The sequence below is a fragment of the Pistacia vera genome, unplaced genomic scaffold (genome assembly GCF_008641045.1).
Source record: "Pistacia vera cultivar Batoury unplaced genomic scaffold, PisVer_v2 Contig77, whole genome shotgun sequence".
Classification (NCBI taxonomy): domain Eukaryota; kingdom Viridiplantae; phylum Streptophyta; class Magnoliopsida; order Sapindales; family Anacardiaceae; genus Pistacia; species Pistacia vera.
This window is the reverse complement of record NW_022196634.1, coordinates 1,412,222-1,427,259: the sequence shown is the minus strand read 5'-3', so window position 1 is coordinate 1,427,259 and position 15,038 is coordinate 1,412,222. Positions and strand designations below refer to the sequence as shown.

Genomic DNA, 15,038 nt, shown 5'->3' with positions numbered 1-15,038 from the left:
ATTGATTTTAGGGCTTTAGAGTTACATATCATATTATTTGACTTCAAGATTTTGATAATAAGTTTCGAGCATCGTGCCTTTTTGAGGATATTAAATTGTGCAATGTTTTTTTTTTTTTTTTTTTTTTTTTACCTCATAATTTTGTGATACTATCGAATTTCTCTACGTGGGTGTTTTAGAGTATATTGCATATACAATTAATGATACAACTAATTCCCACATGCTGAAATAGAAACCTTTTATGCTTAGTCATCATCCATTTAATTTGTTTCAATTATTTTTAATATTTTGTTACCCAATCCTATTACAGTATATTTATTTGCATGATTAGTTTGTATTAAGGATTTTCTACTTATTAATATTATTATTATTTATCCCAGTATTAGGAAGTAGATTTCTAAGTTTTTTTTTTTTTTTTTTCCAGATTTTATTTCAGAGTAATACTACACATATATCATTTCTCATACAACATTATAAGACAAGATATGATTGGCTAATTTAAAGTTAAAATTAACTTACCACCATCATATTTTGCCACATAATGTTATTGTGAAATGTTGTATGAAAATAATGTATGTGTAGTATTATTCTTTATTTTATATGTAATTAAATTTCCTATCACGGTTAGGTTGTTAATCTATGTTTGATAAATTTGTCTTGTTCTATTTAGATTGTTATTTATTTATTTAAGGCTTTATGTTTGTGTAGAAAACAGAATGTACAATGATATAAGATAAAAAAAAAAAATTGCTTTCTAGCTACAATTTTGCTTATATTTTCTTCTCTCGGTTCTTCCTCCACATTAATATGTATTTAGGTCCTTATATTATATGGATATAGAATACTGAATCTTTCTCTTAAACAATGGAAATTAATTAATTTGTAATCATTTGCAATTTCTATTATTAAGTAAATAAAAGAAAGTTCTTTTCTTCTTTTTGACATTTAATCACAGTAGAAGTAAATTTAATGATTATTGCTATTTTAAAATTCAAGTTATACAAAATAAAATATTCTACAAAAGATTGTTTTTCTCCCTTTTCCGGGTTATAAGAGTTCCACGTATATCTATTTCCTTTTCCTTTTTTGCTAATTTAATTATAATTAATCGATGAGAAAGTTAAATGATAAATGCAAAAAAGAAAAAAAATAGGACTTTAATTTCTTGTTCACCTTTCCTTTTCTACTTTTTGCATACGTATTAGTTCCAAGGATAGGATCCTTCTGGGAAGCAGGTGAAAGTGCTCTTTTTGAAAGAAAGAAAAAGCTCTTCTGTTTTATTTAATTTTTTTTCATTAATTTTTTTTTTTTTTTAAAAAAGATTTATATACTTCAATAAATCAATCTTGAATGGGTCCTACAATCCGTAATCTAATGGTGACAATTCATACCAATAGAATCGATCCAAGCCATGTGATTACTTGGTCAATATTTCCCATCAGAGATTTTGAACAAAAGTTAAATTGATTTGGAGCTCTATAGCTACGCCTCTCTCATAATAAATTTAAAAAAAAAATTAACTTTACCCTTAATAATTATTTCTAGTTATGATATTTTATTGATACCTCCACATTTTTTAAGATCATAACATGTAAAAGCATTATAATAAATCATGCATAGCAATCGTATAATGGAAACGTTTTCCAGAAAAAAGTAGTTTTTTTAAAGCAGTTCAATTTGCTTTATTTTTTGAAGTCAAATAATGATAGAAATAAAGAGTCAAGTCTTCATCAAATGTATAGTACTATCACTTCATAATCTTTCATGGAAAAATATACTATAGAATTGACACACTGTGACTGTGCATCGAAGAAATCAAATCGATATCCTAAAATTGAGAAAGTGGAAATGGCGTTAGTGGAAGCTTATGTAATATACCATCCATATGTTAGCTTTTATTCTTTATAAAGTTAAAATCACATTATTAAATCAAAACCCCATGCTTTACGGGACAGAAAAAACTGTGGGCTATCGGGATATTTTTAAAATGATACTAAATAAACATAAAGTGGATAGCTATATAGGTTTAGCTATTAATTGATCTTGTTATTCTGTTACCAAGTTGAAATTGCAAAGGAAAGGATCGAATCTCCATAATCCTCTGAACTGCTTTTCGAGGGTTTTCCCGTGTGGGTTTACTTCTAATGAGTGTTCTTGTATATGGGTTTACTTCTAATGAGTGTTCTTGTATATGGGTTTACGATCTTTTGCTTTAGTTGTTCAACTCTAATTATATATATATATATAGGATCTTCTCTTTGCAACTGGTAGACATGATTGTCAAATGGTTCCTTTAAAATAAAAATAAAAATAAATTAAAATTAGATTATGCCTATTTGATTTGATTGGCATGAACGTCAATAACAACTTTTTTCCTGACTTAGAGCAGAGAGAAAAGCCTAGATATGCCCTCTCTTTATATCTCTCTCTCTTCCTTCTTCAACCTCAAGGTTGTGTATGTGTTACATATGTTCTCTATTTCTTCTCTTTGAAGTTTTGGTATAATATTATTCTCAATACAAATTTAGATACCCCATTGCCACAACTTGGAGAATCTCCATGCACCAAATTAAAGCAAGGTAACTTTAGCAGAAGAAAAATACTGGATGAAAGAAAGCATATTGACACTGATAATAACCATGGGAAAAAGAGATCTCTCTAATTATAGTCCAAAAGAAGAATTTTTGTTTTCTCTTGTTTATATATATATCATAATAATAATATATGTACATGATATTTCTTTTCAAAGGTACGTAATTATGGGTCAAGATTATTTTTACCTTTCTCTACTTTTCCTTTTGTTCATTGGGACCTCTCAAACAAAGTTGTCTCTTATACTTTGAGGATCAAAGTTAACAGAAATTGGCGTTTTTATAGTTATAGGTGATCCTTATATTATTTTTTTGTGGGTATACGTGAGGGAGGCCATAGTCATCATTTCACTGAAAATCAAAGTGTAATTCATTAACTTGGCTGCCCTAGAGTAGCTTTATATCATGACATGCATCACCTTTTAATATGCCACTGTGAATCTGTGATCTTTGATATATGGCTCAGTTTTTATTGTCAAGTACTACTTTGATTTTGTATATATTTCCATTCTCCCTTATTTTTCATTGCAGAAAAGTGAAAAAAATTCTGTGATATATACATACGAGTTCATGATTTTGTCCTTTCTTATAATTATTATCACAGAATTTATCATTTGTAGGCACACTCGCCATAGTAAAAGATTGTTGAAGCTTTAATTTGTAGGCACAATATTACAAACACATCAATGATTCAATGCTATGCTACATGAAATTTGTTTTCATATAACTGCGTTGAAATTACTCGATCTTGAGGGGAGAAATTGAAAGCTAGAAAAAAAAAAAAAATCATAAATAAAAAACATTAACTAAATTAAGTTAGAGATTCGAGCGAAGGGAGACAAAGCTGTCCCCTCTGTGTTGGAATATGAATACAAGGGAAATATAAAACTGCATACTAATGTAGGATGCTTGGTCTCCTTGACAAGATCATGGAAAAAAGTATAATGAAATTATATATAGAATATCAATTAGTTTAAATAATAATCTTGATCATGATAAAAGAAAAAAATAAAAAAAGTAAAGGGTCTTGGGATTTTAAACGGGGAAGGTCTGTTTTCAACTGTTAGACAGGAAAAGAATAATGATCTGTTAAGCTGCATGTGTGTCTCTCCTTATATTTCAATTTTTAATAATTAATCTCTTCAATTCAGCTCAAATGCCAAGACGTTGCAGGTTAATTAGATTCAGAGTTTCATTGAGTTCTACATGCATGACCTCCAACGTACAAATTATAATTGCGCTAATTTATTATACCCTAATGTATCAAAATTTATATATATTGTATTTGAAGAAAGTGTCCATGCTATAAAACAACCAAAGAGCAAAAGGGAGATTGATTGTATCTTTATTCTTTGTAGAGAAAGAAGTATTTTTGTTTAATGGAGAGAAGAGTGGCCCCAAAGGGTGAGTTCTGGTAGGGTTGATCTCTCTCCCTAACAAAGGAGTAAGATATTGATTGTTAATAAATACTGCAGTTCTGATTTCTTAGTTGTTACTGCTGGTTGATCTGGATTGTATTGCAGAACAGTATAGAAAGAAATTAGTAACCCCACATGCTATCAACTGACAGTACCCAGTTAACTTTGTGAATGGTCCGATGGGTTAATTATATACTCGAGATATATAATAGTTGTCAAGACAAGCGACTCAAGAGAAAGAAAGAAGGAAAATTCACAGAATTTGTCTGCCTTTTCTCTTAGTATTCCCCATTGTCATTAATGTTTAACACTTGCACTGTTGCACACATATATCTTCACTGTCGAACTGCAATTGCAGGCTAAATTTCAAAGGTCTTGTGTGTATGACAGAGAGAGGTCGTCAAAAGACTCAATGAAGTGTCCCTTCAGTCTACAGTTCATCTAGCAGAAGAGGTGTGTATCCACTGTAGGAGGCATCAGTATATGTTGTATTTTTGTCCAACCAGCACAACTTGGGCTCCACACTGTTGTAGTTTTTAGCCTGTCCTTTGCCCATGCTCATCCTCTCTCTCTCTCTCTCTCTCTCTCTCTCTCTATAACTCTCTCTCTATAACTCTCTAATCCTGCAAATGAGATGAGATTGAGATCATTAATTTAATTTCTGTTCCAATCCTTCAACTCTTTTAATTGCTCTTGCAGGTCCTCTTTTCAATCTTCGGTATTATAATATTTTCTCTCTCTCTTAAAGCTAATCATTTGCTTTGAATTTTCCAAGTAATAGTGAATCTTAAATGGTATATGTTCCATCCATCAACAAACACATCTATCTCTCCACTAACCAAAGCAAAAGCGGCATCATAAAAAGCTGATGTATCTGCAGGATGAAAAGCCTCCCTCAACTACATTTGGAACAAAATATACTCTCACCTGTCTTGTTATCCAGTGAGTAGATTGCTTTATATTCATCCTCACTACCCATATGAGGATTGGTGAAGACTCACATGAGGATCTCAAAAGAAATGAATTATTAAAGCTGAAAGGCTAACCAAAAACCCCTCAATTATACATATACAATATATTATCCATGCATGTATCATTTCCCTAAACAGTCAAGAAGAGTTTGTGATTGATTTTATTCCAAAAAACCTTCTGTGCTAGCTCTCCATTTTTTCAGCCACTCTTATTATTGTGTTGAGAAGGAACAATAATAAATTCACTCTAACAAATATTCCTTCTGCGCCTCTTTTGTTTCTACTTCCTTCAATATTCGTAATTTCAATAGTTCTAAATACAAGAACTGAAGAAAGAAAAATCTAATTAATAATTTAGGTTTTCTTGTCGAATATTAATTAAATTATTTGCATACATGTTGAAGTTCCCGATTTCTGTACTGATCATGATCACCAACTGGTTCAGCAAAGTAAGCACTCATCAGTTCACGGAGAAAATAAAGAACTTAATTAGAAAGAAAAGGAATTTACATGAACTTAGCCTAACATGGATGTGTTTAATGAGTATCCTACAATTCTTAGATAGGCCAGAATTCAAAAAAGATACCAGAAGAAAAAAGTTAACTCTCCAAGCAATTAAATTGATGCCTATGTTTTCTTACTTGGAAAGCCTGGGAATATCAATCCCAACAGAAGATCGTAAACTAATATATATAATACTCAGTTGATATATCCATTTCACTGCGTGGACTCATTATCTTGTTCTACTTCAGATGCCGGTTCATCTTCTTCTTCAAAACCATCAATCCCATAAGCTGCATGGCCATTTCCAAAAGCCTTTATATGGTCTTTAAGAGATCTCTTGTGCTTGAAATCAGACCCACAAATGCAATACCAGAGTTTTCCACAATTCTTCTCATGAGTCCTCCAATCTCCCCTCACAGCAAATGCCTTTCCACATTTTCTGCACATGAAAGGCTTAATACCATGCTTCCTCTTGTAATGTGTTTGCAGGGTTCTAAAATCTTTAAGCGGCTTCGCTCTTGGATGATCAATGTTGTTCCTGCACCCTGGTGCACAACAATAGCAAGGAAGTCTTAGCATACCTGTTGGTTGAGTTCCCCTTAGAGATTCAGGGCCTTTCCTATATTGTGATCCATGCCCCCACATATGCATCTACAACAATTTAGTCATTCATTGAATCAGTAGGAACCAACAAAACCGAAACAGCCAAAAGTTATATACATCTAATCCCAGTAAATCCGACAAACTTTGGGAGTATTACAACTTAATGCTATATCATAGTACCAGAATATACTTGATCCATGAGGAAAAAAAAAAAATCAAAAGGAAAGTGTGTTTATAATGTTTTACAAGTTATATAGGTGATATATATCTTTGAAACTAATAATTAACATAAATAAAGCCTTAACTTCTCTGGTGCTTAAAATTTAGATTCTGGCTTCTCAAAGATTTATTTTTGAAAAAGGCTTTTCCAAAAGCAATCAATTAATTACTTGCTTTCNCGTCAGTCTACAGTTCATCTAGCAGAAGAGGTGTGTATCCACTGTAGGAGGCATCAGTATATGTTGTATTTTTGTCCAACCAGCACAACTTGGGCTCCACACTGTTGTAGTTTTTAGCCTGTCCTTTGCCCATGCTCATCCTCTCTCTCTCTCTCTCTCTCTCTCTCTCTCTCTCTATAACTCTCTCTCTATAACTCTCTAATCCTGCAAATGAGATGAGATTGAGATCATTAATTTAATTTCTGTTCCAATCCTTCAACTCTTTTAATTGCTCTTGCAGGTCCTCTTTTCAATCTTCGGTATTATAATATTTTCTCTCTCTCTTAAAGCTAATCATTTGCTTTGAATTTTCCAAGTAATAGTGAATCTTAAATGGTATATGTTCCATCCATCAACAAACACATCTATCTCTCCACTAACCAAAGCAAAAGCGGCATCATAAAAAGCTGATGTATCTGCAGGATGAAAAGCCTCCCTCAACTACATTTGGAACAAAATATACTCTCACCTGTCTTGTTATCCAGTGAGTAGATTGCTTTATATTCATCCTCACTACCCATATGAGGATTGGTGAAGACTCACATGAGGATCTCAAAAGAAATGAATTATTAAAGCTGAAAGGCTAACCAAAAACCCCTCAATTATACATATACAATATATTATCCATGCATGTATCATTTCCCTAAACAGTCAAGAAGAGTTTGTGATTGATTTTATTCCAAAAAACCTTCTGTGCTAGCTCTCCATTTTTTCAGCCACTCTTATTATTGTGTTGAGAAGGAACAATAATAAATTCACTCTAACAAATATTCCTTCTGCGCCTCTTTTGTTTCTACTTCCTTCAATATTCGTAATTTCAATAGTTCTAAATACAAGAACTGAAGAAAGAAAAATCTAATTAATAATTTAGGTTTTCTTGTCGAATATTAATTAAATTATTTGCATACATGTTGAAGTTCCCGATTTCTGTACTGATCATGATCACCAACTGGTTCAGCAAAGTAAGCACTCATCAGTTCACGGAGAAAATAAAGAACTTAATTAGAAAGAAAAGGAATTTACATGAACTTAGCCTAACATGGATGTGTTTAATGAGTATCCTACAATTCTTAGATAGGCCAGAATTCAAAAAAGATACCAGAAGAAAAAAGTTAACTCTCCAAGCAATTAAATTGATGCCTATGTTTTCTTACTTGGAAAGCCTGGGAATATCAATCCCAACAGAAGATCGTAAACTAATATATATAATACTCAGTTGATATATCCATTTCACTGCGTGGACTCATTATCTTGTTCTACTTCAGATGCCGGTTCATCTTCTTCTTCAAAACCATCAATCCCATAAGCTGCATGGCCATTTCCAAAAGCCTTTATATGGTCTTTAAGAGATCTCTTGTGCTTGAAATCAGACCCACAAATGCAATACCAGAGTTTTCCACAATTCTTCTCATGAGTCCTCCAATCTCCCCTCACAGCAAATGCCTTTCCACATTTTCTGCACATGAAAGGCTTAATACCATGCTTCCTCTTGTAATGTGTTTGCAGGGTTCTAAAATCTTTAAGCGGCTTCGCTCTTGGATGATCAATGTTGTTCCTGCACCCTGGTGCACAACAATAGCAAGGAAGTCTTAGCATACCTGTTGGTTGAGTTCCCCTTAGAGATTCAGGGCCTTTCCTATATTGTGATCCATGCCCCCACATATGCATCTACAACAATTTAGTCATTCATTGAATCAGTAGGAACCAACAAAACCGAAACAGCCAAAAGTTATATACATCTAATCCCAGTAAATCCGACAAACTTTGGGAGTATTACGACTTAATGCTATATCATAGTACCAGAATATACTTGATCCATGAGAAAAAAAAAAAAATCAAAAGGAAAGTGTGTTTATAATGTTTTACAAGTTATATAGGTGATATATATCTTTGAAACTAATAATTAACATAAATAAAGCCTTAACTTCTCTGGTGCTTAAAATTTAGATTCTGGCTTCTCAAAGATTTATTTTTGAAAAAGGCTTTTCCAAAAGCAATCAATTAATTACTTGCTTTCATCAGTCATGGAAGAGGGTAGAGTAAGAAATGTATTTGCTTAGAAATCTTTCTCGAAATTAATTAAGATACAAAAAGGTTTTCCTTGTTCTACCTTAAATTGAAGGAAGCAAATCCAAAGTTGTTTGTCTCCTTAAGGTCCACAAAAGAAAGAAGGGAAGATATTAAGTAAAGAAAAACAAGTTGTATAACAAAAGCTTTTGTGGCTCAGAAGATAGAGAGAGGTGATATACTACAACGTGTGAGGGTTTCATGGCTGTATATTAAAACTGTTTTGTTCCAAACTGAAGGTCCACACTGATATCATATATTGGTATTCCTTCATTAAGATCGTCTGAATCCCTGAAACAAACTATAAAATTTTCAGTTGTACACACGCCTGCCAATCTGTGGATCGCACAGACTTCAAAGTACTAAAGGCATAAGGAACATTGTCTGTGTTGTTCAATCAAACAAAAGGTTAAGGTAATAATCTCTCTCTCAGTTGGATCAGGAAAGGAAAGCTTGATATATACAAACCACCAAATCCATATACCATGCAAAAAGAATTTACAAACATTTAAAGAGCAAACTAGAAAAAATCCATTAATGTTTCAAATCAGGCTAGAAATTCTTTTAAAAATAAAGAAATAGGGGTTTCTATATATTCAGCATTTAATTTCTATAGACTAAATTTCATAAAAAGAACAAAAGCATAAAAGAGAGAAGAAATGAAGGAGGGGGTTCAAAATTCAAGGAAAGAAACTTACCTGCATGTTATTATATCGGTTGAAAGTCTTGCAACAAACAGGGCAAGAAAACTGAGTAGGGCCAATCAGAATCTGAGAGGGAGTAGGGATCCAATACTGACCCTTGTTGAGTCTGGTGATTGGGTACCCAGAATCATCACCATCTCCATCTTTATCGGTGATCTCCGGGGAAGAAGATAAAACAGTCGCCATTTCGGCCGCGCTAGGGCTTGGTAAACCTATGTGTAGTGCAACAGTCACAGTTTCATCTTCAAGAGTTTGCGCAGTAGCACCACTAGTACTAGAACTACTAAAAAACAAGCTCTCCTCCAATTTCCCTTTGTTTTTATCCAAATCCATGGCAGTGCAAGAATGTTCATGACGATGATGAAGATGAAGATCATCTTCCTCTTCCTCCTCCTCCTCCTCTTCTTCTTTTTCGTTCCTTGTTGGGGTCAAGCTTAAAAGAGGTAGGGCTTCTCTGAGCGGAGGAGATGGAGGTGGGGTTTGGTATTGAAAATAAGGAATATGGTTTTGGTTAAAGTTAGTGTAGAAGGTATGAGTATACGGCGGTGGTGGAGGTGGCTGCTGGTTATGATGATGAAGTGGGTTATTGAACTTGATGAAACCAGAGAAGAAATTAGAGTAAGGGTCAGCCATGGTTAAGAGATGTGTGAGGAGAACAGTTTGGGTTGATGGGATCGTTTTTATAGAGAAAGAAAGAGAGAGAGAAAGACAGAGAGAGTACAAGATGACTGAAGGGTGTGGATGGTGGAGAGTGATTACAGTGCTCAAAAGAGATTAAAAGGAAGTAAAGGCAACAAGAGAAAAAGAAAAGCTTATTATTATTTTGATTATATTACAAGAATCTTATTTTATTTTTATATTTTTTAAGATCTTACTGTAAAATTATAATATCAATAGAATCTAAAGTAAAATACCGTTAATGGTCGTTTTATATGTATATGTTAAATTCTTTTCCACCGTATTTCAAACTTTATTAGGGTAAACATTGAAAGGTGTTTTGCATATTTACTAAAATGCACTCTCACTTTTAATTATATAGCATTTGTCCCCCCACATTATTATTTTGTTTGTTTAGAGAAAAATCCAAACGTTTCCCTTCTCTCTTTTATTAAATAAGACGCAGACAAATTTGAACAAAGAAAAGGGTGAATTAGTTAAGAAAAACTGTATATAAATCACATGTTCATTGCAAATTAATTAATGGGCACATACATTTAGAGGAATATTATTTATCATGTCATAGACTTTTAAAACTTGATAGTTATATTTAAACAACAAAAGAAAAAAATGTTTGCATTAAATAAATTAAAGAGGGTAAGTTATCGTGACAAGGAAGTGAAAACTAGTGTATAAAATTTGTCATATACAATCGTTATTCGTTATTATAAATTGAACAGTGGCTCTCATCCCAACAAATGTGACATACTAATTAATAATGTAATTTCTTTAATTTTGAAAATTAAAAAAACGTGTGGAAGGCTTAACCAAGGATACTGGAAACAAGTGGTTTCTGTGTAGCCCAACAATTTCATTGGTACCCGCACACAGGTCAGCTTCCATTCCACAGTATAAAATTAGAGAGAAAATTAATGAAATTCTTAAGAAGAGTAGTTTTTATATATTTCTAAGATCTTGGCAGACCTTTTTATTAATTAAAAATATAATGGATGTCACACTCTTGTTAATTTTTATTTCACTTCAATATTTTTGACCAATTTATAGAATTATATTATGATTATAGATGGTATGAAAATAAAAGATTGTCGCTAAGTTTTAATCTTGTCAATCGATTGTTTAAGATCAATTTCGTATAAAATATTGTTGTATAGATAGTTCCTCTAAAATGTGCTTTACATATACATGTTAAAAAATTGACAGTCAATATATAATATAAATATTTTAACATATGCTTTGCATATATGCTTTTAGCAGCTACCTATTGTACCCATTTAAATGTTGTATTTATAATTTTTCTTTACATGGAGTTATATAAAAATATGTAAATAGAATTTTATGTACAAAATCAGTAAAGGGCAAATTTTTAAGCAATAATATATGCCATTTGAAATCTACTAATAAATATAAAATAGAACATGACCTCTTCAACAGAATAAATTAAGTTTGTAAACTTAAAATATAAGTCACTTTTGATATTTAATAAAGCAACCTAAATTTGGGTATTCAGTAATTCAACAGCTATTTAATCCTTTAAAATAAAAATACTAATAAATTTGACCTTTCAATTATTAATTTGCTGAGCTGGAAGATTTTACCTTCTAAACACTCGTAAAATTCTAAAGATGTGATAGTTGGAGATTTGATTTTAAATGTAATCACCAGAAGACAGCTCCTTATAATTTGGCAACGAACCCTCAAATATTGACTTTTTACCAACTTAATAAATAGACTACTGAAGACTTATCAACATACCTAAGCTATTAAGCTAACATGTATTAGGGTCAAGATCTTTCAATTTAAATTTGACTCAAAATACAACACAAATTAATTAGCTGAAGCTGAACCAGATAATAATACAGTCCAATTGTAAATTTAAGGCACTTTAATTTGACAAAGGTGCGTTTATGATTGCTAATTAATTAACAACTGAAAGAAAAAGAGAGAAGGAAAATGAGATGAAAAGAGAGAAGAGTGTTCTACAAGCCAAAAGAGTTCTACGTACAGAGAGACATTTTATTTTTCACTATACTAAACTAAGGGACATTACGTTTTTGTCCCAAATGCGGCCACTGATATTTCTTGTCACTGTTTAATTTTCTCTCTCCCTCAAGAAAATGAAGAATAGAGGCGCTAGATGATTTCTTTTCATGTCAGGCTCGGGTCTACTTCTACAGGACTATATTTACTTGGCACTGGAAATTTTTGTTGACTGAATTGAACCAAAAAAAAAATAAAATAAATAAACGACACATCTATATATCTTTTGTTTTATATGTAATGTTTGAAAGAGATGGGATAAGTGTGATCAATATTTAGGTGGGAAGGTTGAGGGAGTGCATTTAGTTGGAAGCTAATTACCCAAGTCTGTGTCAGTTCTTGACTTTGCGTGTTCTTTACTAACAATTTTCATATAAATTGATTAAATTCTGAATACCTGAGTAATAAATATATGATGGATATACAGCTATGATTTGGAACAGTAGTGAACATACATACATGTCATTGCGTGAACTTAAAAATTGGAGGGAGATTTCTAATCTGTCTTTCAGATTTCTCACTGTTTTACATTGTCATATGCACAGTGGTCGTCAACAACGACAGCTGCATTCGCATTAAAAGTATCACCAGTAAATCTAACAGTAAATAAGTTACACTCCTTATTTTATTTAAGTGGAAAGCTTTTTATTTAATAATGCATCTCCACATTATCATTGGGAGTCCTCATAGAACTAAATAATAAAGAACTCGCTCACTTTTGAGCTTTTGAAGCATTTTCAATATGAATGTTTCCAGTTATAAACCTAAATTTGTTGCAAATTGTACGCTAGCCACTATAAATGAGATCCAAAAACATTTAATAACTGCATAAAAGTGTTAGGTTACACATAGTCTTGTATATTTAATTTATAAATAGACAAGCTCTAGATACAATAGAGTGAATGTGAGGTGAAGGATTAAAATCTAGGTGGTAAGGAATTAAAACTCAATCAATGAAAGGTTAAAGTATTGAATTCGTATGTGGTACTTTTCTCTTGTCTTGTGAAACTCGTGTTGTAACACCCTGGCCCACAGGGGGCTAGTGGTCCGACTCTAAAACCCAACCTCTTACAAATTTGTTTTTAGACCCAAAAACCCTTGCTCAAGCCCAAAACACGACTTGACTATTGGGGGTTCTCCTGGTATTTAACCAACTCAGACCTCTTCTTTCCAAGCGATGTGGGATGTCTCAGTCTCCCCTTTAAGATCCAGCATCCTCATTGCGATCCCTCTTGAGCCAGGTGAGATCTTTTGAGTATCTACACACTTTCAGTTGGGATTGACTCTGATAGCAACTGTAACACCCTAGCCCATTATTGGTCAAACATAGTCAAGATATTGTCTGCTTTGTAGCCTGAGTGATCCAACTCTGAAGCCCAACCCCTCATGGTTTTATTTTCAGGCCAATGGTTCCCTAGGCGATGTGGGATGTCTCATGTGTCTTCATGAATTAATCCAATTTTGATGAATTACCCATAAACTATTTCGTGTTCTTGATCGATTGTGGTTGCTTTTCATTTGTTCTTCCTCTTAGTTTTAATTAAATTTATTAAGTTTATAACAAACAACATTTAAACTTAAAGATGCTTTTGCAATTTCATATATCATATTTTGTTTTAAATCCATTAAGTTCATGACAAAGAAGATTTCAATACTTCTATTTTCATTCATTTCTTGATCTCATTCTTAAGTCAAAATTTAGGTGTTGTATTGTATAAACATAAACAGTGGAAGGAATCACATATTCTCGTGTGATTTGCTTTGATTACATATTTTTGGTGAAGAAATCTTGAAATTTTCCATCTGCAGACTAACAGCTTGTAAATTTCGGTATTGAGTATAAAAAATTGTTTCTATATGATACATGTGATATAAATGCTTTTATCAAGTCATCTAATTTTTTTTTTTTTTTTTTTTTTTTGGCAAATAATCAGAATTTATGAAACCATGTATCCTTATCTAATCTCACCTCATTCATAAGGACCTCTACACTTAAAAACTATTTAAATTTTCAGTAGTTGCTATAGAGTGTGTGATTTACGAGTAATTGTGATCCTATTCAAACGACAAAGGTATTTCAAATTATTTCATAGTAAAATTTTTGTCGTTGTGACAAGTACTTGAAAATTGAATAATTTTCAACAATAACGTTGAGATGAATGTACATGCATTAAATTTAGGTATGAAACGGGTGTAGGGAATTCAGTAACATGCATTTATTCCAAAAGAATTGGAGGTAGACGAAGAAGCAGAAGGAAGAACAGGAACTCGATAAGACAAGTACAAAAAGGCATAAATATTGGCTAACATATCGCCGCAAAAAGCTGAGGAGAGCATTGATAGATAGTACCCATTGAAGAGAGAATATATAGAGAGATTTAATGTCTTTGTAATATTGAGGATGGGACCTGTAGTTGTCACTTGGTTTTTAGGAGATGAGATGGGCAAATTGCAAGGGGGAAATGAATAATTTATATATTTTTTTTGATGGGGGGACATTTTGCTGCACCATTACTCATTTACTCTCTCGTAATTCTGGCCATAGAAAAGAAGGGATGCACCATAAATGTAATCTGGATTGCATAGATGATAGATGACAAATTAAAGCTATGGCACCAAGTTTCCCTTTCTCCTTTTCCTTAAAAGCAGAAAAGGAACAAAAGTAATTTCTTGGTAGTTATGACATCCTGTAAGACATTATGATATAATGCCATCAATTTATATTCTAAATTCTATATTATTTCCTTCGCTAAACATATTTTGGGGATTTTTGATGTACCCATATATGTTGTTCGGGCTGTGTTTCACGCCCTTATCCTAGGAGATCAAAGGCGGTGGGATTTCGCGTCGGTAATTCGAATAAATGTGTTTTTTGACATTGGATCTACGTCGATGAAAGCTTTAATTCCAATAAAGATAACTCATTGTATTAGTTAAATATTCATCTAATAATAAAATTCTCTCTCTCTCTCTCTCTCTCTCTCTCTCTCTCACACACACACATATATATATATATATATACACTTAC

At 32.4% G+C, this 15,038-nt stretch overlaps 2 protein-coding genes across 2 annotated transcripts; both read right to left on the bottom strand.

Moving 5' to 3' along the window:
• Positions 1-5,209: 5,209 nt before the first annotated feature.
• LOC116116363 (zinc finger protein WIP2) lies at positions 5,210-6,393 on the bottom strand. The gene has a single exon (XM_031402449.1). It carries the CDS (start codon positions 6,133-6,135, stop codon positions 5,698-5,700), a length of 438 nt encoding a protein of 145 aa, XP_031258309.1. The 5' UTR covers positions 6,136-6,393; the 3' UTR covers positions 5,210-5,697.
• Positions 6,394-7,271: 878 nt separating this feature from the next.
• On the bottom strand, positions 7,272-10,064 carry LOC116116361 (zinc finger protein WIP2). The gene is made up of 2 exons (XM_031402448.1): positions 9,290-10,064; positions 7,272-8,192 (listed from the first exon to the last, which is right to left on the bottom strand). Exons 1-2 carry the CDS (start codon positions 9,926-9,928, stop codon positions 7,755-7,757), a joined length of 1,077 nt encoding a protein of 358 aa, XP_031258308.1. The 5' UTR covers positions 9,929-10,064; the 3' UTR covers positions 7,272-7,754.
• Between the last annotated feature and the right edge of the window lie 4,974 nt (positions 10,065-15,038).

Excerpts from the sequence above, each read along its gene's own strand:
- LOC116116361 (XM_031402448.1), bottom strand. The coding sequence starts at position 9,928 with ATGGCTGACCCTTACTCTAATTTCTTCTCTGGTTTCATCAAGTTCAAT. Across the intron at positions 8,193-9,289 it reads ACCGATATAATAACATGCAG|ATGCATATGTGGGGGCATGG; the intron begins GTAAGTTTCTTT and ends AAATTGTTGTAG.
- LOC116116363 (XM_031402449.1), bottom strand. The coding sequence starts at position 6,135 with ATGCATATGTGGGGGCATGGATCACAATATAGGAAAGGCCCTGAATCT.